At 36.3% G+C, this 27278-nt stretch overlaps 1 protein-coding gene across 2 annotated transcripts; it reads left to right on the top strand.

Annotated features, from left to right (window-relative positions):
* The first annotated feature begins 8980 nt into the window (after positions 1-8980).
* On the top strand, positions 8981-19145 carry LOC116253333 (uncharacterized). 2 transcript variants are annotated; one of them, XM_031628109.2, is made up of 11 exons: positions 8981-9178; positions 9363-10163; positions 13672-13801; positions 13890-13978; positions 15220-15461; positions 17097-17183; positions 17269-17368; positions 17902-18100; positions 18232-18379; positions 18595-18649; positions 18738-19145. In XM_031628109.2, the coding sequence occupies exons 1-11, from the start codon at positions 9116-9118 to the stop codon at positions 18957-18959; spliced, it is 2136 nt and encodes a 711-aa protein (XP_031483969.1). In that variant the 5' UTR covers positions 8981-9115; the 3' UTR covers positions 18960-19145. The 2 variants fall into 2 exon arrangements, with proteins under 2 accessions (XP_031483969.1, XP_031483970.1); XM_031628110.2 differs by lacking the exon at positions 18595-18649 and having other exon boundaries at positions 18738-18936.
* The last annotated feature ends 8133 nt before the right edge of the window (positions 19146-27278 follow it).

The following is a 27278-nucleotide window of genomic DNA, read 5'->3' as shown; positions in this document are numbered from 1 at the left end:
CGCAGGTCTCCACTCATTGAAGATGTCATCGCAAAGCAAGATATAGAAGACACGAAGTTTGAAGAACGGAAGTGCAGCCACAAATGTTGGATTACTTGTTTTGTGATTACATGTTTTTTTTGTTGGATATATACTCATTAAACTTTTTTTTTCTTCTTAGTAGAAAATACACTCTTTTGTGGATTCGTACTCATGTAACTTTTGTGGAGATGTACTTTTGTGGATAAAACTTTGTTATGCTTTTAAAGTTCATTTCATCAACAATTTTTGTTTAATGCTTTTGGGAACAAATATATAACTTTTGCAGTTGTAGATGCTCTCAAGAAGGTGCTTTCTGTTGTAATGTGTTGCTGGATATTTTTTTTGCTTTTTGTTACATATATCGTGTGAATGGTCGTCTCTTAATGAACTGGCTGTATGGTGATTTGTTTTGGGATGATTCATGAAGAAATATATGGGTTCTGCAGTCCATTTTTTGTTTATTGGTTTTGGCTTGGTGGTGGTTCTATGAGGTGATGATCTTTCTCGTTTGGTGGTGTGTTTGGGTAATCTGTACATATAAGAACCAGTGATAAGGTGATGATCTTTCTCGTTAGATGTTTCGGCTTCTTGACACAAGCTTTTGTGGCATTTATTTGAGTGGTGATCTTTTGTTGTTTTGGAAGATCACATTCCTACTCCTTCCAACGTCAGATTGGGGAGGAGAAAAAAAAACAACATTTTTCAGGTTAAATTTTTCATGTGCATCAAACAGGGTTAAATTTACCACGTTAAATTCTTCATGTTCATCAAACAGGGTTAAATTTACCACGTTAAATTTCACCCGACAATCAAATAGGGCCTCGTTTTGGAAAAGGGTGAAATTTCATCCACTAAATTTTTCTAGAAAAATTTACCATGGTAAACTTACCGCGTTAAATTTCACCCGCCCATCAAACGGGCCCTATAAATCTTATCCTAATGACTTGGTTTTTATTTATGTTTACTTAGAAAAAATTGTCTTCTACCTAAAACCTCCAAGGTCATATCTTTCAACTTGGGTGTCGTGTTTATCATTGCTTGCAGCAGTACAGAGGAGTAACACACTGGAGGGTGACAACGACCATAGAAATCAAACCTCAAACTTATGATCCTTAAGTGTGAGCCGCCTTGCGGTCGGCTGCATGACTACTCATTCCTAAGGTGGGTCGGGTAAGTCGGTTGCATGGCTACTCATTCCTAGGGTGGGTCGGGTAAGTCGGTTGCATGGCTACTCATTCCTAGGGTGGGTCGGGTAAGTCGGTTGCATGGCTACTCATTCCTAGGGTGGGTCGGGTAAGTCGGTTGCATGACTACTCATTCCTAGAGTGGGTCTGGTAAGTCGCTTATTAACATGGTCAATAGTTGGGGAACGATAATTGTAATTTTTCTAGTGTTCAAAGTTTAACTTGGATTGAGTAATTTTTGTTTTAGTCAGTAGATAAATGGTTGCCAGGTTTACCCACGTCCTTTATATGCAATCTATGCTTATACACGTATTAATTTGTCTTGAATTCTGTAGAAATTTATGTCCGTTTGAGAAATAATTTGTGCGGCTAAACTTTGAGTTTAAATCTGAAATTCTGTCCGTAGAATGGTTCATATATTTGTAGAAATTGAACATCGTTTTGTAAGACTTTTAGGACCATTTGCCCTCTGGCTTTCAGAAAACCACGGAACTGTTTTTTCTGATATTTCTACATTAAAATGCCAATATCTTTTAAAATGTAATTGGCAAAAAGGTGTAGTTTTTTAGTGTTCAGCTCTCCAATCGTATCTTAAACATGCATGTTTGACACCGTTGACGCTTAGAGAGACACAATTCATATAAATCTGTCCTGTAGAGTATAGATTGCATGCATAGCGTTATTTAGGTCATTTCCCCCATGTCTTCTGTCATGTGGATCAGAAAGTTAGGTCTCTAATCCAAGTCTCATTAGTTTAGTTCATGTGAGTCTTTTGTCATTTTGTGTTTCTGTTTATATTTTGTTTTTATATGAAGTATTAATGTAGTTAATTTACATATGGTTCCCTTTATAATATAAACGCTAGGGGAGGAGTGGCGTGATTGCTTGTATTTATGTGTAAAATGCTTTAATTTTGATTCCTTTGTTTTATTTCATATTCTAGCTTTGTTTCTTTGTTTGTTTAAGTTAATGTAAAAGTTTTGACACTCAGGCTCCAACTTAGCTTAGGTATTTCAAGTGCCAATTATGTGAGCATTCCTGTTGGAGAGATGAAGAATATGGAACAACATTTTGTGGCGGCAAGAGTCCTTAGTTGCAGCCGGTGGCAGAGCCAAAAAAAATATAGGTAGTAGAAATACCGGTCCAAGAGGAAATTCGAAATTCAAGTTCTCTTGTTCTAAAGCACTTTATAAAATTGACAAAATTGCTCAAAAACCCCCTAAAATGATTATATATACCTATATATTATGTAGGACATCATTTTGAGCTATAATATAACTGTAGAACCTTCAATAGATGTGTCCTCGGATCTTGGTTCAACAATGGATCCATGATTTGACTTGTTTTGGCTTTTGGTTTTGGATTTAAATCCATTTATGCAGTGAATTTGCTGCAAGATCATTTTCTAAAAAAATGGAAATTATGAGATCCAAACATTAATTTCATAGATGAACGCATGAAAAATAAGGAGATGGTATATTTTATGCATGATTACCTGTCCCGCGCCATCCTGTATAGAACCCATCCTTGGCCCGCTAAGACGAAGGCCAACCTTAGCCAGATTTGTATATAAACCGAACATGCTTTGTTGTCACTTTCATAAATTTACCTCCAACTTGAAAATACACAAGAGACAGTGGCTTATTAAGTGCTCTTTGTGGACAATTAAATCATGGAGGAAGCCGCTTCCAGCGCAACACGTAACGCTCCTATTCATCGTCGGTTGTGAATTTGTAAAAAAACATTAAACAAATTATTTTAAAAAAATGAAAAAAAAAATAAAAACAATTAAAAGCAATAAAACTATAAAAAAATATGTTAAAAGCTAGTTAAAAATGACGGCTCATGACCAATTGTTGAGGAATGTTTGACGAGAAAGTGTTGTTTCACTTTGTGTCAGAGATTGACTGAGTAAACAATGTTAAAAATGATGGTACGGTCACGTGGAATAAATTTACCGATGAGGAGTGCATAGAATGTTCTAAAAGTAATGAAGGGTGCAAGCAAACTGCAAAGAATTTCATTTAACGGGCACAGCTTAGCTCAGTTGGTCGATCGAGTTAGAGTTGGGAACGTTTAGAACGCAGGTTTGTAATTGGATTCTAATAGATAATATGCTAGGGCATTTTTAAGGTGGTAGGGGAAGCCAATTAAAGTTTTTACATTTTGATTAGGATCAAAATATTATTTTTTATAAAATAAATGAAATTTTCTAAAATTTGTATGTAATTTTTTTAAAACAAAAATTTGAGGTGGTGCTAGGGCCCACCTTGACTCCACTTTTGATGGGAGTACAACATTGAAATTGAAAGGTGCATCGCTACAATTGCTAATGCGGACGAAACTCAAAACACCAAAGACAAGGGGGAGGGAGGACTTGTGAGTCTCATTTTGGATATGTATGTAAACCGAATGTGCTTTCTTGTCACTTTCATACTACATTCCTTTTTCTAGCACATAGTCAGGGTGAACATTAGTTATTGTTTGAGCCGAATCAGCAAAATGTTTAATGCTTACGTGACTACTTGTTTCAAAATTGCCAACATATGTTGCGTCGTGCCCCCTTCATTATCATTACAAATGTTATGTTCTATCACATTGTTGTCATCCAAAACTATCGTTGTTTTTTGACATCGTGAGTGATACTTGTTGACATGTCCAGCCTTCTTGCTGCGTTGGAACCTGCATAGCAGCAACTACCAAACACATTGGACAACTTCCCTACAATAACAACAACACTCGAAGACAAACTACAAAACACAAATTGAAAGTGAAGATTTAAAATAATACGACACCCTATCTGAAGTCAATATATAACAAGAAAAAAAGGGAGAATTAGTATGACAATTTGTAACATGATAACATGATGAAATGGTATGGACAATGCCAGACTTACGGGTTTTCATAGAGCTTCAAAGGATGGCACAAAGAACCATCTTTATACTTAAATGGGGATCTTCATTGCAACATGCTTGCAAACCATAACCTAAAAAAAAAAAAGGATGAGTTCATACTAAATCTATACTTATCTTTCTAAAAGAACCTTTCAACATGTTAAAAATCAGCAGTTCAACTTGTGCAACCATGGTTAAGCAACCACGATTAAGCAAACTCAACAAAGTCATTTCCCATAGTTAACGAGTAAGAATAGTTCACAATGTTTAAATCGTTCACGTGCTTATCAACCATCCTGCCCAGCAAGACCAAGTTCTAAATCTGAATTGGAGAGTATTTTAAAACTTCTCGAAATTCATATTGTTGACAGCACTGTTGTTGATCTAGGCATCAGTTTTCAAGTTTCTTGATATAACACAAACAATTTGATCTACAACATTGGTTCATAGGCAAGAAGCTACAATACAAACATCTATTAGTAACCAATCAAAGAGTCGGAGGTTCTCTGCAATGTATTTACCTATGCTGCCGACAAGTGATTCGTTGGTGGGTGAAGATTCCTCAGTGCCCGTTTGATGGCTGGAAATATGGAAACGGAAAAAAATATCTAAAAATAAATTTTTGGAATTGGTGAATGGAAAATAAAATTTCATATTTCCAAAACCACCTTGTGTTTGTTAACTTGGATTTATTTTTCTGAAAACAAATTTCTTCGTTTAATGGTGAAAAGTTAGAATCGATGGAAATGGTGAGAAAGAAGGGAGCGAGGGAGGAAGAAGGGAAGGGAGGGGAGGAGGAGGAAGGAGGAGGAGGAGGAAGAAGGGAAGGGATGGGAGGACGGAGGAGGGAGGAGGAAGAAGAGAGGGGGTGGAAGAAGAAGGGTTTACCGATTTGGGCGTCTCTTCCTCCTTCCTCCTCCCTCCTTCCCTTCCTCCTTCCTCCTTCCCTTCTTCCTCTGCGTCCTTTTCCTTCTTTTTCTGCCTCCCTTCTTCCTCCGCCCTCTTTCCCTTCCTCCTTCTTCCTCCTCCCTCTTCCTCCGCCTCCCTTCCCTTCCTCCCTTTTCCGCCTCCCTTTTTCCTCCGCCCTCTCTCCCTTCTTCCTCCTCCCTCTTCCTCCGCCTCCCTTCCGTTCCTCCTTCTTCCTCATCCCTCTTTTCTTCCTCATTCCCTTCTTCCTCCTCCCTCCGCGTCCCTTCTTCCTCCTAACGGTTCAAAAAAAAAATCCTAAAAAAGTTTTTCACTTTCTGGCTGGAAAATTTTTTCTAGAAATATTTTTTTGTTTCCACCTTTAAAATCTGTGTTTGATGAAAGAGTAAAATTTTAAAAATTTGAATTTTTTCTCCTCCGCTATAGGATATTTCCAGCCCATCAAACTGGCCCTCAGGCATAAAGAACTTCTGACGACGGGTAGGGAGCTGGTTGGTTTTGTAGGTGAAGAGGCGAGCTGGTTTTGTAGGTGAAGAGGAGGACGGATTGGGCCTGGTTTTTTAGGTCCACACCCAAAAAAAGATAAAAATCTGCACTGTACAAGAAAAAAAATGCAAAACTCAAAATCTTCAATGTACTTTACCTATGTTGTCGACCAATGTTGTTAAGTTGATGCAAGGCTAAGCATTGAGCCTGAGGTGAGGTGATGGATAATATAAAGAGGTGACCTGTAAGCGTTGGGTTTAAAATTTTGAAATATATAATATCTTTAAAAAATATAAAAAATGAAAAATAAGATGTAGAAATGATTTGAAAAGCCAAATTTTATGAACTACTACTTATACATATTTTTCTGTAAGTAATTGAAGCTAAATACAGATGTGGTCTCTAACTTGAAAAACATAAAACAAAGAACAAAACATGCTTCACTAAAGTACAATAAAATTTCATGAAAATTCAAAACCAAAAGTTGACTTTTTTTGTTTTTTGCTTGTTAGCTTTTATGCGCCCATAAAAGAAAGAAAACCTTGACTTTCAGTTCATAAAATTTGTGAAATGAGAAATACAATAGTTTAACATATAAGAACTTATAAGTATATACCCAATAACTGGTGAAATCAAATTAGGAAGTTTGGTTCCATAAAATAATTTTCATGTCATTTAATATCAAATCCTGACATCATATACAACATAAATGAACAAAAAAACATATGATATCTTGGAGAACTAATAGGAATGGCTGTCAGCCAATTTGTTATTATTGTCGACAGACCTCAACCGTTCAACATGAAGAGAAAATGATAGGATAAATTGAGCATTTACAAAACGTCATGCAATACCTGTAACAAGAACAGGGATATGGAAAAATCATTGTGAAAGTCAAAATAATATTTAGAGCTAGTGAAAAGTGCCGGGAATATCGTTACTTTTGCTTCCCCTGATGCGTTGTGTGTCGTTGCCGTCGACAGACGACGAGAGGCGAGGTGACGATTGCTCAGGCGGTGGATGCTCACCTCAGGCGGAGCAGAGGAGTCTGCGACGTCGAGCAGCGAGCTAGTGGATGAACCTTCTTTCTGACGTCGAGAAGTGAGCTGGTTTTTCAGGCGATGAAGAGGCCGGACTGCGCCTGGTTTTTCAGGTCCACACCTAAAATAAGATCTAAATCTGCACTGTACAGGCAAAAAATGCAAAATCCATAATCTTCAATGCACTTACCTGAGCCGTCGATAGATGAAGAGAGCCGGATCTTCGCCTGAGGAGGCCGGACTGCGTCTGGTTTTTCAGGTGGTGGGCGAGATTGCAGCTCTCTTCCCTGCTCAACGGAGGTTCCTCCTTCGTCTGATTAGGGCACCCGAATCCGTTGGAAAGAGGAAGGGCGAGGGAGGGGAAGAGAGGAAGGGGAAACGCGGGAGAGGGGGGGACGACGGACGGAATCACGTTCCTGAACCGCAGGAGAGACGGGACGAGGGGTTGCTCACGGGCCCTTTTTTTTTGGGGGGGGGGGGGGGGGGGTCAAAGTTGTCTTTTGGTGTCAGCGAATCGCCCCGATGGATGATCGGAGCCGTCGTTTTGACAAATATTATTTACAGTGACGACACGAACGGTCAGAGTTATTATTCTTTAAATTTAAATTACATAAAGTATTAGGGACGGTTAGGTGAATGTTCCTATATATATGTTAAAATGTAACTAGAATTTAAATTTTTGGGAACACTTTTTGAAGAACGTTCCAAACAAGGCTCCACTAGGAATGGGTAACTCTTAGGAACACTTTAAGAACAGTTAACTGGTGATTCTTCAAAGTATATTCTGTTATTGTGCTGCTACTAAATAATATGTATATCATTGTAAGCAAGTGATACAATATGAAGTGATCTAAAGCATGTGCATATACAAAATGAAGCTATTTGGGGTAAAATTCTCAACAAATTATGAGAGATGCAAGTGGCAACTAAAGAGCAATGGTCGCTACATAGTACAAGACGCGTCGTCCTTATGAAAACAAAACGGTAGTGACATACCAAACTAAAGTTCAACGAGTTACCTATGTGAAACAAATAATGCACAATGATGGCGATTTAGCATAGGTCACCGAGAATACATGATGATATGGCATTGTAATTAGGACAAATAAATTGAATTAACAGGTTAGTACATAGGCTCATATAGGTAATTAGCTATGGTGACCCACCGTAGTTTTGAAAAAATACAGTATACTACTTAATATTTTCAAAAACTTTATTTTTCCGTTTGTAGAAGTTTTGGAAACTTTATATAGCCCCCAGCGCACCACCCCCATCCCAAGAAAAAAAAAAGGCTAGTTTGGTCATGTAGTTGCTTAAATGTCCCACAAAATCTATTTAAAGTCACATGTTAGTTGTTTCCTATCATTTGCTTATTTATATATTATATATTGGTGTCCCTCAAACATTTGCTTATTTATATATTGGTACCCTTTCATAATTTTGTTAGGCATATGAAAGCTCTAAAAATTTTGAATTAATGCTCCTTACCTAAAAAATTTTTGGGTTCACAATTGGTTATATATTCTCATAACAACATGTATGATGATGATTGGGCATACATGCATCCAGTTACGCGCACGATGATATAAGAAAATAGTGATACTCGAGAAATTTGTTATATGAAATGAATTTTTTGGACGTTACGTAGTTGATGGCAGTTCATTTCTTGTATTTGCAACAAAGGGATATGTCATCTAGTTACATGTCTAATTGTAAGACCAATAAGATCAACTTTTGAATATGCATTAATACTGATTGTGGTTTTAGAACAAAAGCATACTAATAAATGTATTTTATAACAAGTAACGAGGGCATTCAAGTAAAAACATGGAACATGCACTGTAGTAATATAGCCGGGTAGCTTGGTTTGTAGAGATATAGGCCAAATCTTATCAGGCCGGACAAGGACACACATTTGCGGCTTCGGCTCCGCTCATTATGGGACCAGAAGCTCTTTAATGTTTTGCCATTTTAACATAGTTTTGCCCCTCTCCTTCATATATATTTTTCTCATTAAACCTATGCGTGTTAGTTGGTCTCATACCATCCAAAATTAAAAGGTTGTGACGGCTTGCCTTTTAGATGGTACGCATTATAGCATGCACTTAAATCAAGTACTAATTAGTTTCAACTAAGTCCATCGATATTCTCTCAATTACATGTCCTTAGTTTTAGTTTTGGTGTTAGCGAGAGAGAGAGAGAGAGAGAGAGAGAGGTTTGTAATGATGGGGCCGCTCGAAAACTCGAATGAGAGAGACGTTTGTAATGATGGGGCTGCTCGAAACTCGCACGTAAATGAAAAAAAAAAATTGATGGCCACGTGTCTTGTTTTGGGCATATAAGTTGGGAGGTTTCTTCTAAATTGTTCAGTCGGTTTGTTTCGCATGAAGAATTGCAAGAGCCAAGAAGGAAAACGGTTTCTTGGGCTCCAAGCACTTTGGCGCCTCCCTTTCCAATCTCTCTGCTCAGCCGAGAAGGAAATCTGTTCCATCTTTTTCTTCTCCATTCTTCTTCCTCGATCAATCCAGTTCAGAAGGCAGCCTCAACGGGGAAGCCAAATGGAATGCAAGTAAGGAGTGGGATGCGGAAGCAAAAGAAGTTTCTCCTTGTCGGCGATAAAGTTGAGGTACAATGTCGTCTCTGTCTCTCTCTCTTTCTCCCTCCCACCCTTCTTATCTGATTGATTGTTCTTTGTATCTATCTTTCTCTTGGAGATAGTGATTCTTCGGTTTCTCTCTTGGGACAGAGAGGTTTTCCTTGTTGGGTTTGCTTACGTTGTTTTGCTGTTGGTGTTGCTTAAACGTCAGCAGGTGAGGCAACTCGAGGAGGGACTTAGGGGATCATGGCAAACTGGCAGTGTCATCGGGTTCTCGGAGAACACTCGAGTTATTAGATACGATCACTTCGTAGACGAAGACGGCATCACCAACTGTGTCGAGCGTGTCGCGGTTTCTGGCACCATTGGTGGTGCTCCTTCCTCTTCGGCGAGAGTTCCTTCTGCTTATGCGGCCTGTGGGCATCGCGGTAGGATCAGGCCTTCGGTACCGCCGTTCGTTGGCCCTCGGCCGAAGGATTTCTGGTATGGGCTATGCGTCGATGCATTGTACGAGGACGGGTGGTGGGAAGGAGTTGTGTTTGATAACAAGGTTGGCTCCGGGGATAGGTCCGTCTTCTTCCCGGACGAGGGAGACGAAGTGAGGTTTAACGTTGACAGGTTGAGGCTTACGCGCGACTGGGACCAAGTGTCTGGGACTTGGACGGCTCGGGGTACGTGGGCTTTCCTGGCTTTGGTCAATGAACTCACCGACGGCACCGCGGCATCGGCGCCGCTATGGGTTAAGCAACTCTGGTACAATCTGAGAAGCACAGATGGTTTTCTTCGTCGCATCTCAGAATGGACTCTTGGGGAGCCGTCCTTGTGGAGGACCTTAATGAATAAAGCAGTAAGTGATCATACAAGCTTTAGATCTGGAACGTGCAGCAGCCGATGGACTACAAAAAGCAGTGGACACGAAAGTGACAGCATATGCAGTATATGTCACTATGGAGGATTCCTTATATTGTGTGACCAGTGTCCGTCATCTTTTCATTTAGATTGTGTAAATCTCAAGGTAATTATTTTGTGTTTTTTATTGTTTTATGAGAACTAAATATTTTATTCTTTTTCTAATATCTTATTTCTTTTCCTGCTGCAATTACTCATTATTTTTTTTCTTTGAAGCACCATTTGGCTATAAGAAAATCATCATTTATTTTATGCCATATTTTGTACCAATTTTAATACCCACAACTATAAAAAAATGCTTTTAAAAAATAACGTTTCGGAGTTTTAAATGCTTTTAAATGGTGATGCTTTTTTTCGGGTATAATACGGCGGGCTTGAAAAATATGAAAAAAAAAGAGAGCAAAACAATATTCTTTAAAAAATAAAAAAAGACTAAAAATAGGAAAAAAATAAAATAAGTGAGAAAATAATAACACTAACATGAAAAATAAAAATAAGTAGATTTGCAACAATTAAAAAATAAAAAATGAAAAAAATGTTTGGCATTAAAAAAATAAAAATAAATAAAAATAAATAAAAAATGGAAAAAGTGAAAAAAAACACAAAAAAACGAGTTAAAAACGTGTTAAATTTGTTTCATTTTTTACGCTTTTTTAAAAACGTGTTTTTTAAAGTTTTAAATGATATTTCATTTTCTCACATTTTTTTCTAGTTTTTTCAAAATAATGCATTCTTTGTGACTATGGTATGTATATATGTGTGTGTGTGTGATTGCATATATCTATTTTTTGAAGGTTAAAAGCAAATGTAAAGCAGAAAAGAGAAGTAATGTGAAAATATATATATATATATATATATATATATATATATATATACCGACAGACTTTCAATTTTTAGTCATCCTGCAACATTTAGTACACAACAACATAGAATTCTTATGTTAGTTCTATATATATTAGAAAACATAGAATTCTTTTATTAGTTCTATATATATTAGAACTAATATAAGAATTTTATGTTGTTGTGTACTAGATGTTGCAGGATGACTAAAAATTGAAAGTCAGTCAGTAAAAAACACCATAAAATGTTGCTAAAAACATCATAAACGGCTATTGCATCATAAACCCTTGTTAATGTTCATGTGACAGCTGTTTTTTATTGACAAATTTTTAATGTTCAATTATTTGGCAACATCTGGCACACGGCAGGATAGAGCTCATAAATATATATATATATATATATATATAATATATGTATATATATATATATATTTAATTTTCAATTATTTGGCAACATTTGGCACACGGCAGGATAGAACTCATATATATATATATATATATATATATAAGGGGAGGGGGAGAGAGAGAGAGAGTCTACACACACACACGCACATTGAAGACATATGATTAATAAGTTTTAGTATTATGGCGAGGTGGGTACGTACATAGCAATTTTAAAAAATGTGTACAGGGATATGCAATATAAACTATAAAACGGTTTTTTTGAATCATCATTAAAGTACATCATTGATGGACATCATTGTGTCATCATTGAAGTATGCATCTGTGCCCATTGAACATTGAACAAGATTGATAGTATGCAGCTTAGCAAAATGATACAACAAGAAAACACAGGATAAATTCTATTCATTAATCAAAAACACATTCCAAACTAATAATGCATGTGTAGGTCAGAAAGATCAAATTTAGGGAAGCAAAATGTAAAAAACCTAATCCAAAAAGAGTTAAAAACAACAAACCATAGCTTAAAAAGCAGAAAAGTTGAAAGAATGGTACTTACCTTGCTGCTGCCAGCTGCCGCTGTCCATCACCGGTCATTGCTGGCTGGCAAGCATCCCCCCTGCTTATCACAACTTCTGTGATCAAGATCTGTGCAAGGGGGATCAGTTGACAGGAAAGCAAAGGGTCATATTGGGCATTGGGCGATGCCTTAAACACTTCAACACATATGCTTTGGATGGGTTCCATCCCAGAACCGATCCAAAAAATATCCTAACGTGTTGCTGTACCTGTTTTCTGATGTTGGTTTATTGACACAAGGGCAATGGTTAATTGGCCATATCCATGTGACTTAAGGAGTTTCCTTCAACATTTTAATAACTATTTTGAATTTTTGTCAATGGTTTAGCAGAAAAAAAATTGAAATCCTTTTGAGTTGAATTCTTGAGATTTCCCAAGAAAACAGAGTTTCTAAATGATACTTGAGAAAAGTCTCACTGATAAAAATGTAAGAACAATAACCGTAACAATTGTATGTACGTATGTATGTATAGAATACATTACAATACATGCCATAATTATTGAAATCTGTAATACCATACATCCCTGTGATTAATTATGGGAATTTATTGTACCCGTATTGCAATGTAACGTGAGATACAGGATTGCATCATACTATACATGATACATCATATGATATGGTGCTGGATCATATGTTAATCATTTTTAACTTTTAATTTGCAATCTTCAAATTTGATAGTTGTAAATTTTGTTATGCCAATATATTAGAACACATCAAAAGTTAAGTAATTAAGTAGTTAGGAACTTAGAATAGTAACTAATCATCTCTTTGATTATAAAATATAAAGTCTATCACCGGATTGCATGAGCGAAGCAAGTTTCAGACTGAGTAAAACGAGTTTTAACCAAGTCAGTCAGAGTTTCGGCTGAGTAGAACCAAGTCAAGCTGAATCATACCGAACTTGAAGAAAATGATGACGATGAAAATGAAGATTTACATGATGAATAATCGTATTTGATGACTTTAAAACTTTTTTCTTCTTGTGTTGTTGCACTGTTATGTTAAATCGATGAATGTTCATTCCTATATATATATGTTACATGTTTTTTATAGAAAACATTTTTTTTTTTGAATTTTTAACATCAAAAAGTAAAATTTTGATTTCTACTGTACATTACAATTTGTATCTAATGCCGAGGCTTCTGCTCTTCTTGGAGAGTCCTGACCCCCTAAAATGTGAAGTAGAGTTAGCTGGGAAAGGTGGATTCAGTCAGCATGCCAGGATATCCTACTTCAGATGGCAAATGCATGTACAAACGTGTAGGCTGTGTAGTTCATGTTGACTTAATGGTTAAACTAACTAAGAAAATGTACTTTGAGATGCTTGATGTTGAAACATGTTGTTTTTATGGCCGACTTTAGCTTACTTACTTGAAGCATGCCATGCAAATTATGTTCTGTCTTGTATTTTATGGTGCTGGGTGCTTTTCCTGCTAGGTTACCCGATTGGATGGTATAGAGCATTTTTTTTTTTGCTGTTTCTTTCAGCCATGCAGCTATGATGAACTTGTTATCATGCCTCTTGTTTTGACATTAAACATACATTCCTGTTATCAACTTTTACATCTTCATGAATTGAAATGTGAGATGAGTTCCTAATTTCATGAAATTAACTGGGATTCAAGACTCATTTAGTGACTCTGTTTCATATGCCTGACATGGAATATGCTCCGTCTGCCACCGGAATCCTTATTTTATTTACAAATGTCTTCTTTATATTTTACGGATATTGTTGTTATGTGAGATTCGTTGTGCACTGGTTCAACTGTAACATTATTTTCTGCTACAAATAGGAACCTCCGAAAGGAAAATGGTTTTGCCCATGTTGTCGATGTACCATATGTGGCAGCAGTGACTTCAGTGTTGGCTATGGAGAATTCTCTGAGTTGTCAGTGCTGCACTGTGACCAATGTGAGCGTGAATGTACGTGTGATGGCAATATTTTGCTTTCATCCTAATTCGTTCCGTGTCTAGTGTAAATGTAAAAACTTTCTTTTAACGTCTTACGCAGATCATGTGGGATGTTGGAGGAAGAGAGAAGGGCAGAGGCTTGTGAACTTTCCAATAGGAAGTTGGTTTTGTAGCAGAAAATGCTCAAAGGTACCTGCTGATGCAACTGTATTATTGACAGTAACTATTAAATAACTGAAAGAAACATCAATTTAGCTACAATTAACTTCTTCCATTTGCTGTTCCAACAGCGTGTGCATTCTTCACTTTGATGTTTTTATTAGCTGCCTATGGTTATCTCCATGGACTTGGAATATTATCTTGTAATCATACATAAACATTGCCAGGAATGGCCAATGCTCTGAAAGTGGTCAGCCTTTTTCCTTAAAATCTTTACCTCTCTCAAATACTTGGTGACGCAAATACTTGGTGACGCTAATCTATTCTAAGAGGAGAGACTGCTAATTTAATATCCACTTGTTATATTGCTTGCTTTTCATGGGATTACCTATCTCACTTAAGTCCAATACACAATTTTGGTTTTCATATGCCAGTGATGAATTCGAAAAGGCATTGAAACTTTTCATATTTACAAAATTTGCATTAATAACACAATATCGAAGAACGTGATCCCCATGGCGCCGTCTGTTGCTTTCTGATATCGTAACTTTATCATAAACATTACAATTATGTCACCCTTTAAAGTCATAGAGGACACATAGGACTAGTTTCCTCTATGACAATTTTATCATAAGATTGCAACTTTCTCACCCTTTTGAGTCATAGATGGTACAGAAGTCATATGGACGCTTCAAATTGTATGCTTATGCTTTGTAAAAAGTAAAAGGAATATTTAATGTAAAGAAATAAATTTGCATAATTTTGTAAGATGGAAGATCTGTAACTGGTATCCATATGTTAAATAAGACAACTTAATTGTAAGCTCTCAAAATTTTCTGATTATATTAATAAAAAGTTAAGAAGTAATTAATGTGCTTCAAGACTTCCGAAATCATATTAGTATAAGTTATACCTCTGTAAATCTTCCCCATGTTGAGTTAATTGCAAATAAACCATTTGGGTATCATCCATTTCCAATAACTTCTATAGCACCATAGGATATCCTTAATGGTGTGAAAATCTGAAATATGTGAAATGGCAAGCCTGCTATCTTAAGATGCAATCCGTTTCTTATATGTGGGTTGCTAATCAACCAAAGAAACGACAGCTAATCAATTTGCTTTTCTGAAACAGTACTATGGTTTAACTTTTTAGTTTTTCTTTAAAACTGCCCTGAATAATGTTTATAAATACCGATGAAGATGGTTGTGATGTGAACTCATCTGTACTATTTCAGAGTCAATTCCTGATGACTAGTTGCTTTATTGCAGATATTTAATCACCTTCATAAGATTATGGGGAAACCAAATCTTACTCCTGTAAATGGTTTGTCTTGGACCATCTTGCGATATGTCAATGATTCTCATAAAAACGACAATTCAGTTTCTGAGACCATGATTGAGTTTCAGAACAAGATCTCAATTGCTCTCGATGTCTTGCATGAATGCTTTCTTCCTGTTATTGAGGATCGAACAGGAAGTGATGTTGTTTCTGATATACTCTTCAATAGAAGGTAAGAAAAAATTTCTATATTTTCTCTTTGGATATGTGCTTTTTTGTTCATAGGGAACTCAATTATCTTCTTACCTTTTGATAAATAGCTAATATCTAAACATTTTATGATGTACCCATATGTCCGTACCCATATGTCCGTATGGGTTAAAAACATGTTAAAAATGGTTTTTTTTCGTTTTTAACATTTTTTGCAAAAAAATGTGTTTTTTAAAGTTTTGAACTGCAATTTAATTTATCGTGTTAATTTATGAGATGACTGTTTTGAGTAATGGATTTACCTGTGAACCATTTCAAAATTGGTTTAGTTTGAATTTTTAGCTGTCAAAACAGCTACTAATTGGAGCAACCAGTCACCTAGTCAGGCTAGGTGCCAGGCAGCTGACTAATCCCTGCCTACAAGTGTGCTGGACTTTTTTAAAGGACTGTTTATCTTTGAAGGAACTGTTTATCAACTTGGTTGTCTAGTTAATGAATAGATATTGACATGGGGCCTTCTAGAAAAAGCAGCCCTTTTAAAATATCAAGTATGATTTTGGTTTCTAGTCATGGGCCTTGAGCCGTTCACTGACCTGAGTCCAAATTCCAATTTTGACGATCTATTCTTAAGCCCATACTATTCTTAAGCCCATACGGTTACTACGTCTTCTTTTGAGTTTATGACAGTTTCTATGTCTTTATATCAAGTTGGTTATCCTATTTGACCCTGATGCTAGAAAGAATAAGATCAATGGTTGACACCCTAAAACTCTGCAGTTACAATTTGCTGAAGGAATTGAAGTAACTTGTCAAATGTTCAGATTCCATAAAGACATGAATAGTTCAATCGGCGAGTACTTAACTGAATTTACGTAAAACAGCAAATTCCATCTATTAATGTTGCTACCTGATGTATTTGAGACAAGCAACATATAGATGCATAAAGGTAATTTCTGTCATTAGTTTCTGACCTTGCCTTTTCTGTGTTGTCTAGGGTGCATGTAAATCTGTTTATGGTATTTCATCCATTTTCCTAGTTATACAATGACATTTTTTCCCTAAACATTTTTTTCTCCAAAAGGATTACTTATGTATAGTAGTAAGTTTATTTGTCTTTGGGTATTTACCCTACTTACGTTGGTAGTGTAAAGTAGTTCCAAGTTCTTATGACTTCATTATTCATGAAATGGAAGTTACAAAAGAAATCCAGCCTTATGATTGCATGCCGAATGTTTCTATGAAACACTTGTAAATGTGTGAGACCTCCATGTAAGTTGGCTTGTGGTTTTGCTAACTATGATATTTTTATGGAGTGACTTAGGTACCATGTCCGCCACTAGTTTGATTTCTAGCTTTTAATTCTTCCATCTTAGTGTAATTAGCTTGCAGTTTTTACTGAAAATATGTAATCCCACTCATCTAGGCCTACATGTGGCTCTTTTTACTGTTCATTCTTTTTCAATTTTCTTTATGATATTCCAGATGTGAGTTTCATGCGTTTTGAACCTGAGATCTCTTGTTTATAAATGTGCAACATGACCATCCACCTGTCTGGATAAGGCATGTTTTTTCAGAAAAGATGGTACAGTTGTTGGTATTAATTCATAAAAATTATTTCCCATTTTCTTCCATGGAACTTGATACTCTGATGCTTCAGTTCGGATCTAAATCGCCTCAACTTCAGAGGGTTTTATACGATGCTCTTGGAAAAGGGGGATGAACTCATATCAGTAGCTGTAATCAGGTGCAATTACAAAGGCTGATATTAATTTTTCATCATATGCTTCTTTTATCTAAAAGATATTATTTGATGGATATGTCTATTTCAGAATTCATGGTGAGAAGGTAGCAGAGATGCCTCTTGTTGGCACACGTGTCCAGTATCGCCGTCAGGGAATGTGCCATCTTCTCATGAGTGAACTTGAGAATGTGAGTTTCTGAAATCTAGAATAGTGAACTGTAAGATCATGTTAATACCTATCTTGACCACATAATTGTTAAGGAGCACTGTGGTTGCCGTTTTTGAATTTTAGCTTCTGTATGCACTTTCTACCGAAGAAGGTATGTGTATTTCGTATGACCATCATACTTCCACTGGTTGATTATTTCTCTCTTACACATAGTGTTACGACCAAAGAGAGAGAGAGAGAGAGAGAGAGAGTAAAAACTTCAATTAACTTTACCTTAGTCTCCAAGCTAAAAGAGATTAGGGCTGGCGGTAACTAAAATTACAATATCAGTCCAAATAAAATAGGATAATCTTTAAAAACACACACTCTAACTTCCTAATATTGCAGAAAGACTCTAAACGACAATCAAAGATATCTAACACATAGATCCACAAATATCTTATGATTTGCATATTTGGTATTGTATTTTATGAAATTTTCACACTTATCAATTAATTTGATAGTACACTTTGGGTATGTCTTGACCAAGGTAAATTTGGGTGGTTTCTCCAGATGCTTTCAGCTTTAGGAGTGGAAAGGCTGATCTTGCCTGCTGCTTCTCAGTTGAAAGATACATGGATTCAATCTTTTGGGTTTATGCAGCTGACAAGTGAGGAGAAATTTCAATTGCTGGGGTTCACTTTCTTGGATTTTCAGGACACAATTATGTGCCAGAAACTCCTAAGTCCCATTATTAGAAAGAATCCACAAGGTACGGGTGATTGAGTCTTGACATTAGAAATGGAAAAAGAGAAAGTCGTCATTCTTATTGATCCATCGGACATAAGTAGATGTCCTTGTCGGGTCAGATAAAGGACAATGATATCACCCTTCTTTTTTCAGGAATCACACCAGAATCATGTCTTCATGCTACAAAAACTTACTGGCAGGCTCAGACTGGTGAAAGAGCTTTTCATGCGGCTGGAGCCTACTCTGTTGAAGCAACTGAAAATTGCTTCCAAAGAAAAACACCAGGCGACAGTTCGATGCGGTGAGTATTCTTTGACTATAACAGGCCAAATTTGTATGTAAGGATTTGCTTTCCTATCAGTTTGTAAGGCTGGAAACCAATCTGATTTGACCTACCCAACTGATCTATGTCCAAGTGTCCATGTCGTTTGCAATTGTACTAATTTGACACCGCCTTTCTCTTTTTCTGGCCTTATTATTCTTATATGGATACCAACAAAGTTTGCTGTTTGACAGGATTGTTGATACAAACGTTTACGCTTATTCTTCTTCTCCAGTTAAAGTGTCTCAAGTATGAATGTTTTTTCACATTCTGTCATTCTTGTGGAAAACAAGTGTTTCCTTCTAAATGCTAATCTTACCTGTTTGGTTCTTTTCAGGAAGTTTCAACTGATCTTGGATGTCGACTTGGGGGCATCTATGACAAGCACCATATAGATGCCAATGCCAACGAAGCGATGAACTTAGCTGAAGGCAGGGGTGGTAACTTCTTCCAACATATATATACACGGCGATGCAGACGAATTGCTGATGAATCTATCAACTTAGCTGAAGGCAGGGGTGGTAACTTCTTCCAACATATATATACACGGCGATGCTGATGAATCTATCAACAGTATGAAGCAAACTGCTTTGCTTTGCACTGCTCCACATTTTCATGATTAGTAGATCCGGATTTTGGCTTTGTTTGTGTTTGCTTCCTTTTGCTGGCAAGAATGACGGCCTGTGCATATTTTTATTTTAGGAACACAATATGTTTTATGCAGTATCAAATTTGCTATATGCAAACCTATAGGCCTTTCTATCATTAAATTTTTGTAAATTTTATTTACATCCAAACTCAGTGTTCGAGTTTCGTGGTGAATTATGTTGAAGCTATTGTGGTCAGCCATTGTATAGATGGCTCTTCTCATTAATCTATTCAAAATTGGAAGGTTAGTGGTTGAAGCTTCTTGCCTTGTCAATCGTCTTTTTTTTGTTGACAACGAAAAAAAGGGAGTGCAATCAAGTTTTACCAGGAGGTGGAAAGAGAGGGACATAAAGGAATTAGCCACTTTTGGTGGGTTTTTGCTTTAAGCTGTAGAAGCTGGTATTTTAGTGAGAGACTTGGAGCTCCCTAGCACGTGAAATGATGGCTGGAGATAACAATCTTGAATAGGGCGTGGTGAGGGTGACGGAATTAAATGAAGGATTCAATGAAGATGGCGCCGAAGGCGTCGAGGGAGGCGGTAGTACATCCCATGTGTCGTCCTTGAAGAGTCTGTCTCGCCGTTCTTGTTGCCTAGGGTGCTCAGGCCTAAACCATCTGCGTTAAATCCTTTTTACATGGGCTCTCCCTCTCTCTCTAACCGTCTTGAGGCAGTTCTTCCTTTCAAAATTTGTTACTTTAGGCATGCCTTTCCCCTCTATAATTGGTGAACGGTGTTCCCATTCATCGGCCATCACATCTTATGTGAGGATGATCCTATTGTGTTTGGAGAGGTTTCTTTTGACCAAATGGCTTTGCTTTTTTATAATTTTCAAGATGTTCTCCTACATTCTCCCTGCCTTCGGGCTGTATTGGCATCTACATCTCACTATTTCAAGACGTAAATCTCGGCACCATTAGTTGACCACCCAAGATATATTAGGCATCAAGAAGAAAAATACATTGCCCATGTTTTCAATGCAGATCATACTCTTTGCAATGTGGCCTCCTTCATTTGTGTTTGCCCTCTGAAGTGGCTGCCCTTTATTTGTATAGCATTGTCACTTCAAGTCCCTTGTTTGCATTCCTCCACTTAGGGAACTAGTGATACAACACCTCGACAACAAGCTTCAATCATGCCGTTCTAGAAGTCTGTCCCTTGCAAGAAGAGCTACCATGATCGAATATGTGATCGTTGCCATATCCTCATACTACTTGACAACGTTTTAATGCCCAGCATTGAACTCTTAAATTAAATGCATATTAAGGGCTTTTCTTTGCAATGAGGTTCCCTACCCTAGCAAAAGCACTTGGTAGCGTGAAATATAATCACCTTGCAAAGTCATGGGGCAGCCTTGACATTCTCAATATCCGATACGACGACGCTTCTATCCTCCTAAAATGGTGGATTGGGCTGCACATCGTGCCGGCTCTGCATGAGCCCACCAGAGCAGCCCCTGTTGACGGGGAGATAAAAACCCCTAGCATCCCTAAGGGCATTCCATTGTGGAAGCCCCTCGGCAGCACCGGGTGTTTCTAAATGCAGAAACCCCCAGCAACTTCCAGGGCTTTCCATTTGAGAAACCTACAGCGATGCCGAGAGAGAGAGAGATGCCGACGGCCCATGTAGCACCGGTGAAACATAGTGACATCTTGATGGGCGATGGCCATGGGGGGAGAGAGGGAGGAAAACTAAAAGAGGTGTGGGATTGAGGAGAATAACAGCGAAAAGGGGAGGGAGACGGGCCAGGTTGAGTCGGGACAAGCCCCCGCTATCTGGGCTGGACAGGCACAGTTCGGCCCGGCCCTGGGTTGAGCTGGCATGAGAGCTGCAAACGCAGACCGAGCCCCTGCCCGTTGCCTAGTCCTAGTCGTCGGCCTACCTCAACCACTTAACTGTCCATGGGCTGCTTTCTTGAGAAGCAAATCTTTCATATGTTACCCATGCTCCATAAAGATGCACCCCTTAGCATTGGGGAGATTGGTTCGAAGCTTTTAACTCGCCCAAAATGACAACCTACCTGTGTGTAGTTTTGGTCGGGCGTTAAGATGCATCCAGCACTCCCTCTATCTCAAAGCAATGCCCCATCCCTAGCCGACCGGTTTCCCAAGTCATATGGAAGTTCATACGGAGAACATGGTTTTTAAAATTTTGGTAGGTTATTTGGGATGCTGTTATTCCATAATTTGCTTGGAAACCTTTGGTACTACCATTATCATACTCCTCGTACCACCTGTGACAATGTTTCTTGGCTACCTGGCTATAAAAAATAAACCTGAAATTGCATAGAATAACACTGAACTATAATATGCACAAGCAAGCAAATACCATTTATAAAATCTGGCAACCCACAGTGCAAGCTTCGTAGTGTTTGGCTTTTTTTCATTTTTAACATAATAGAGAAGCCAATAACAAGGTAAACTACCAATAGGGAATCATCCAACAGTGCTTTGTAAACATGAAAAGGCAGTCATTCTTCTCCCCCGTTCTTTCTTTTTTTTTTTTTGCTCTTGGATAAGCTAATGGAATGTGGAAGTACCTCCAATGGAATGAAAAAGAAGAGACAATTTAGAAACTTGGCCAAGTTAAAAGTTCCATATTATAAAAAGATCCACCTAATACAATTGAGGAAAATTTACAAGGTGCCTTATTCTGTCAAGCACATGTCAGCAGAAATGAGTATGACTGGCAGAACTATCTTCAGTTGGAAGATGCATATATCTTAAATGTGCTCCAAAACAATTAGAACCGGAAGATCTGGATAAAATAGCATTCTTTTCTCACGACATAGTTCTTTCCTGCATCTGCTAATATTAATAAGTTCAAAGTTATTCTTTTGCCACACTATGATATTAAGTAGACAGTACAATTTTAACCACACCTTGGAAGTAATCTTTCTCCATTTTATTCTAAAAAAACCAAGGGAAAGAATATTATATCCTAAAAAATGTAATTTGTCCTTGGAATAAAATAAGAGAATGTAAATTATCTTACTACATTTCCTCGTCACTTTCCTCTACATGAAGATATCCAAACATACATTCTGTCAGTGTAGGCAAGAGGTAAAACTTTGCTTGTCAAGAAAAATGCAATATTGTGCTTTCAAAATGCTAAGCAAGAGGCAAAAGATCTTAGTTCCTCACCACAATTCTTCCTCTTCAAAGAATTAGCACTGATACTTTTTAAAATGCTAAACATGCCAATATTAAACAAGCGAATAAAATGATGATTGGTTAAGATGTCAAAACTAATGTTGTTAGAACTAAATCCATAAAAGGTAAAGAAATTTTGTTAAGTATTTAAGAGTAAATATATATATGTGTGTATATATGTATATAAATCATTTGTTACATAGTTATTAACCGGTTTAGTAGCCTTATTTCATTTATATTTATATTTATAATTTTTTGTATTAATTTAGTTATGTACACATTTAAAATGATCAGTGTTGACCCAGTTCAGCTGGCCGAACCAGATGTGTTGTGTCAAAGAACCACCAACACTTGCACCAGCATCAACACAAGTGCAACACAGGTGTGGCAGCCATTTAGAAGCACCCATATGACATAGTTTGACATCTTCTAAGCTACATCTGAAGCTTAACTATGTCATTCATGGTTTGGAACCAACTACAACAATAGCTAAAGCAAACTATTTAAATGAATAGGCAAATTGATTTTAGGAATAGTTTGCTACAATTATTATACACATCAATGGATGAGGATCTCTTAACAAGCCATGGCAAATGGAGAAATAAAACCAATACAGTGAATGTAAGATAAATATGATGCTGGGCCTTTTAAGTAACAACACCCAAATTAAAAAAAAAAAATCCCAACAAACTCTTTTGTTGCTATTTGAGAGAGAGATATCTATAACTACTTAATATAGTCTGCAAATAGGAAATTTTGCATCACATTTACATGCCTTCAAGGGGCTTCACCTAAAATTGTGAGGGTAGTTTTCCTTAACATCAAAAGGATTCTCTAAGATTGCAGAAGACCAGATCTTTCTCCTATATCCATAAAATCAGAAGTTAAATCCAACTCCAACTCATGATATTTTTTGTTAATGATAGTAAACAGAAGTAAAAGCACATATGTCTATAAATCAAGAAAATAGGGGCTCCATTCATTGCTAACATTAAATGTCTATCAACAACAAACATTGGTTCCGCTTGGCACAAAAAAGGGATTGCGATGTAGCTTCAATCGAGAGGATCCTTGCACAATTGAATGGAAATGATTATTAGGGAACAAGATGATCGTTTTAAATTAACAGTGAAGGGGAAAAACTAATAAGCCCTCTAAATTTCTGCAACTAGTAGTGAGAAAAAAAAAAGTAACGTGTATAATTTACCTAGTTGGTCGATGGTGAAAAAGGAAACAAGAATGGTTGGGGTTGTGATTGACCAATTGCTTCGATATGGTTGCCCAATTATGAGTAGCTTGGTGCCAATGTAACAACCAATCGATGATAGAAATTAGGATCTTCACAATCACAAATGTAGAAGATGGTTGAACTTCCACAATTAGATGATCTACCATTTTTGCATGAACCTACTGATGGCATTGGGTGACAGTATAACAATCACGATGCTGGAGATAAGTCAAGACCATTTCCTATTCCACTCTCATGACTTCCCTTGCTGTGAAAGGCCGAACCAACTGTCAATGGCATACCATCCATCGGCCATTCCCTAAAGTGGCATAAAGATATTAGGTAGTGGATAAAATGAGGGAAAAAAAACCACCCATTTACACCCTATTTGGAAGGAAGTAGAGGGAGAGAAAGGAATGGAAAGAAAAACCTTTCTAGTGTTTGCATGATTAATTAGTGAAAAGGAAAAGGAAAGAAGAGCTAAGAACTATGTTTGGATGCAAAGGAAAGAAAAAGAGATGGAGGGAAAGGAAAGATTTTTTTAATATAATTCCAATCCTTCCAAAAATGGAGAGATTGGGAGGGAAAGGAAGGGGTATTGCATCTTGCTACCAAATCGATTTGTTCAGTTTTGGTTACATCGTTCTACAAGGACAATATCTCAACATTTCACAAAATATTGAGCTCAATAATTTTACTAGAAGACAAATTCATACAACAACTAGACGAATTATTTGTGCCAAATGAAATTTATGAAATAATAGATTTTATCCACACTTTTAGGCAATTAAACGATTAATTTAGTTTTGGTATTTTGAAACTTGCCAATATTACATTGACATTAGCTTGTGTTTGAGAATTGTATTGGTTCAATTAATGGAATACATGTTTATGTTAAAGCATTCCTAGAGAATTCACTAAGACATCGTGGTAGAAAATACTAACCAACTCAAAATATCATCATAGCATGTCCTTTTGATATGAAATTTACTTAGATACTAGCTGGATGGGAATGAATTGCTAATTATTCACAGATCATAAAAAATGCATTGAAGAGAAAAGATAAATTAAGAATTATTGAAGGTAATTATAGTTCAAAACTTACATAATTTAACAATTTTGGTTAAATATGAGCTTAAAAATGTGACTTATATTTATTGTTTTAGGTAAATATTGTCTTGTTGATGATGACTTTCTATTAAAGGGTGGACATATCACATCCTTTAAATGTGTGAGAAATAATTTGAAAGAATACTCTAAGCATTGTCTACTAAATGCATAAGAGTTGTTCAAATTTTTGACATGCTTCTTCTCATAATGTCATTGAAAGATCGTTTGATGTCTTAAAAAAAAAATTCCAATCATCACTAGTTTGGTAGATTCAGATTACTCATGTAATACATAGACAAAAATCATCTTAGCATGTTGTATATTGCAACAACTATCTCAAGGGTATCGATCCAAATGCTGGTATTATTCACGATGTTGATGAAGAATTTATGAGTCAACCTAATGAGAATGATTCAGTTCAAGTTGATCAAGATAAATACTATAAAGTTGGAGAATTTACATGATTGAGTATCTCTTCACTTATGTGGCAGCACTATCAACTTGAAGCTTCAATAATTGGTAGGATATATTGAATTTTTTCCTCTTATATTATTTTTCATTATAAATATACTTTTGATTTAATTACGTGATTTTTTAATAATTATATGTTGTTTTCCTTTTCATCATACACATTTTTTTTATAAACTTGTTTTGCTTTGGATCTAGCCAATAACAATGAAGAAGATCCACACATAAATAGATGGAGGAAAGGTTGATAAGATACAATGAAGCCAATGTATGGATGATATGCTCATTGATACATTATTGCTTACATAAATAATTGGGAATAGAGTGTACTTTTACTGTAACTGTGTATGATAATGTTGTAACAAAGCTGACTGATAAGCTACGCAAGATGCTTACCAAAGATCAGACAAAAATTACATGAAAGCCTTGAAGAATAATTTCAGTAACCGTTATGGTATTTTTAAAAGTGGTTTGTGTGGATTAAGCATTGAAAATTATGTAAGTGGATAGTTGAACCTAAGGTGTGGAAGCCACTAATAATAGGAACCTAGTTTTATTTTTAGTGAGTTTCCTTATTGCTCTTATTTTATTTGTGTTTTTATACATGGGAAAATTCAATGGCAAGAAAATGGATGACAACACCTATTCCAAACTATGAGAAATTAGTGAATTTATTAGGTAATGATAGAACAACAAAGAAATATCTATGACAACTAAAGAAAATCATAGCCAAATGACTTCAGAGAATGAAAATATAGGTGATACAATCCAGTTTATTGATGAAATAGTTCTCAGAATCAAAGTAGTATTGGCACCATTTGTCAATCTTAGGGAAGAGTTTGAAGTCCAAGCTTAGCTGAATACAAGTTCCTTGTTGAGGCACAAACGGTGAAGAACTGCAAATGAAGATGATTTCAAAGAGATTGGGATGGCGAAAGATGTTTTTGAAAAGTTGCTAATGCAATTGAAAAGAGTAATGTTGTGTATGAGCATAAACCTTCAAGCAAATATTCCAAATAAGATATATTTCCAAAACTTGAAGCCATTGGCATTGAAGAGGAGTTACAAACTAAAGCATATCTTCGTACTAAAGCATATCTTCATCTTACTGATGATGAGAAAAGGATGGAAATGTTTTTTGCTTGTTCTTCTTTTACGAAAGGATGTCATGTTTAGGGTGCTTAATAGAGCTAGAACTATTTGAGTCATGCACATCATTTTTTGTTTTTTATTTCTATAAATTTCTGGCCATTAGTCAATTATTATACGTCGCAATATGTTGTTTAAACTTCAACCAGTTTTATAAATAGTGAATTGTTGCATCATATTCCTTAGTTCAACTATATTAGTTAACTTAGTGTTTGGTTAAATTTTTTTGTCTTGTTTTTTGAAGTTCATCAGCCACTAAGATCGTGGATACTTATGGAATGTACATGTGATTTGATGTTTAATTCTATTTTCTTGTGGTTTGGATGCTAACATTCATATAGTATCACTTTACTCAATATTCAAAATTACTTACCAACCTTTTCCATAATTGCATGTAGAAACATAATATTTGGTTTGCATCTCCCAAAAATTTATTAGTTTTTGGAGTGGTCCAAAAAAATGAGATTTTATTTTGAAAATGAGAGAGAAAAGGACTTGCCCGTCGGTACAAGGATTGACCGTTCCTAGCGCCTTTACCGGGGGTAATCAATCTAAGGGCTATGCTTATCCTTGATACATTTCATTTTGACTTAAACATCTTTTTCATTTTAAATGTGGTGTTGTGTTAGAGAAAATGTTGAAGATTTCATGTTTCAAACTTTTCAAAAAGTTCTTGAAGAATCACTTGAGAATGTAAAACATTTTGATTTGAGAAAAACTTGAATTGAGAAATCTTTACAAATATTGTTTGGAAACATTTGAAGATCATCTTTTGGAAATCATTTTGGTGTTCTCTTAAGACTTTAAATAGGTTTGAGGTTCTGCACTAATTCGGTTACTACCAAATTACAACTCAATCTCATCTTGCTTAAGTTCTTTTAGAGATGTGTTTGTGATCATTTGTGATGTTAAGTGAATGTGAACGTATGATGCATTGATCCTCTATGATTAAAATAAATTCATTCATTCCTACCATGACATTCATCTAAAAGCATTCATATCACCACATACATTTAAGATTTTTGTTTTTTATAATTGTCATAAATATTTTTATGAAGAAAGAAAAGTTTTGGAAAATGGAATGGAGTTGTAGACCATCAAGCATGAATCCAATATTGGGTCATT

Source organism: Nymphaea colorata, chromosome 4, assembly GCF_008831285.2.
Source record: "Nymphaea colorata isolate Beijing-Zhang1983 chromosome 4, ASM883128v2, whole genome shotgun sequence".
NCBI classification, from domain to species: Eukaryota; Viridiplantae; Streptophyta; class Magnoliopsida; order Nymphaeales; family Nymphaeaceae; genus Nymphaea; species Nymphaea colorata.
This window is presented reverse-complemented; position numbering and strand designations above follow the sequence as displayed.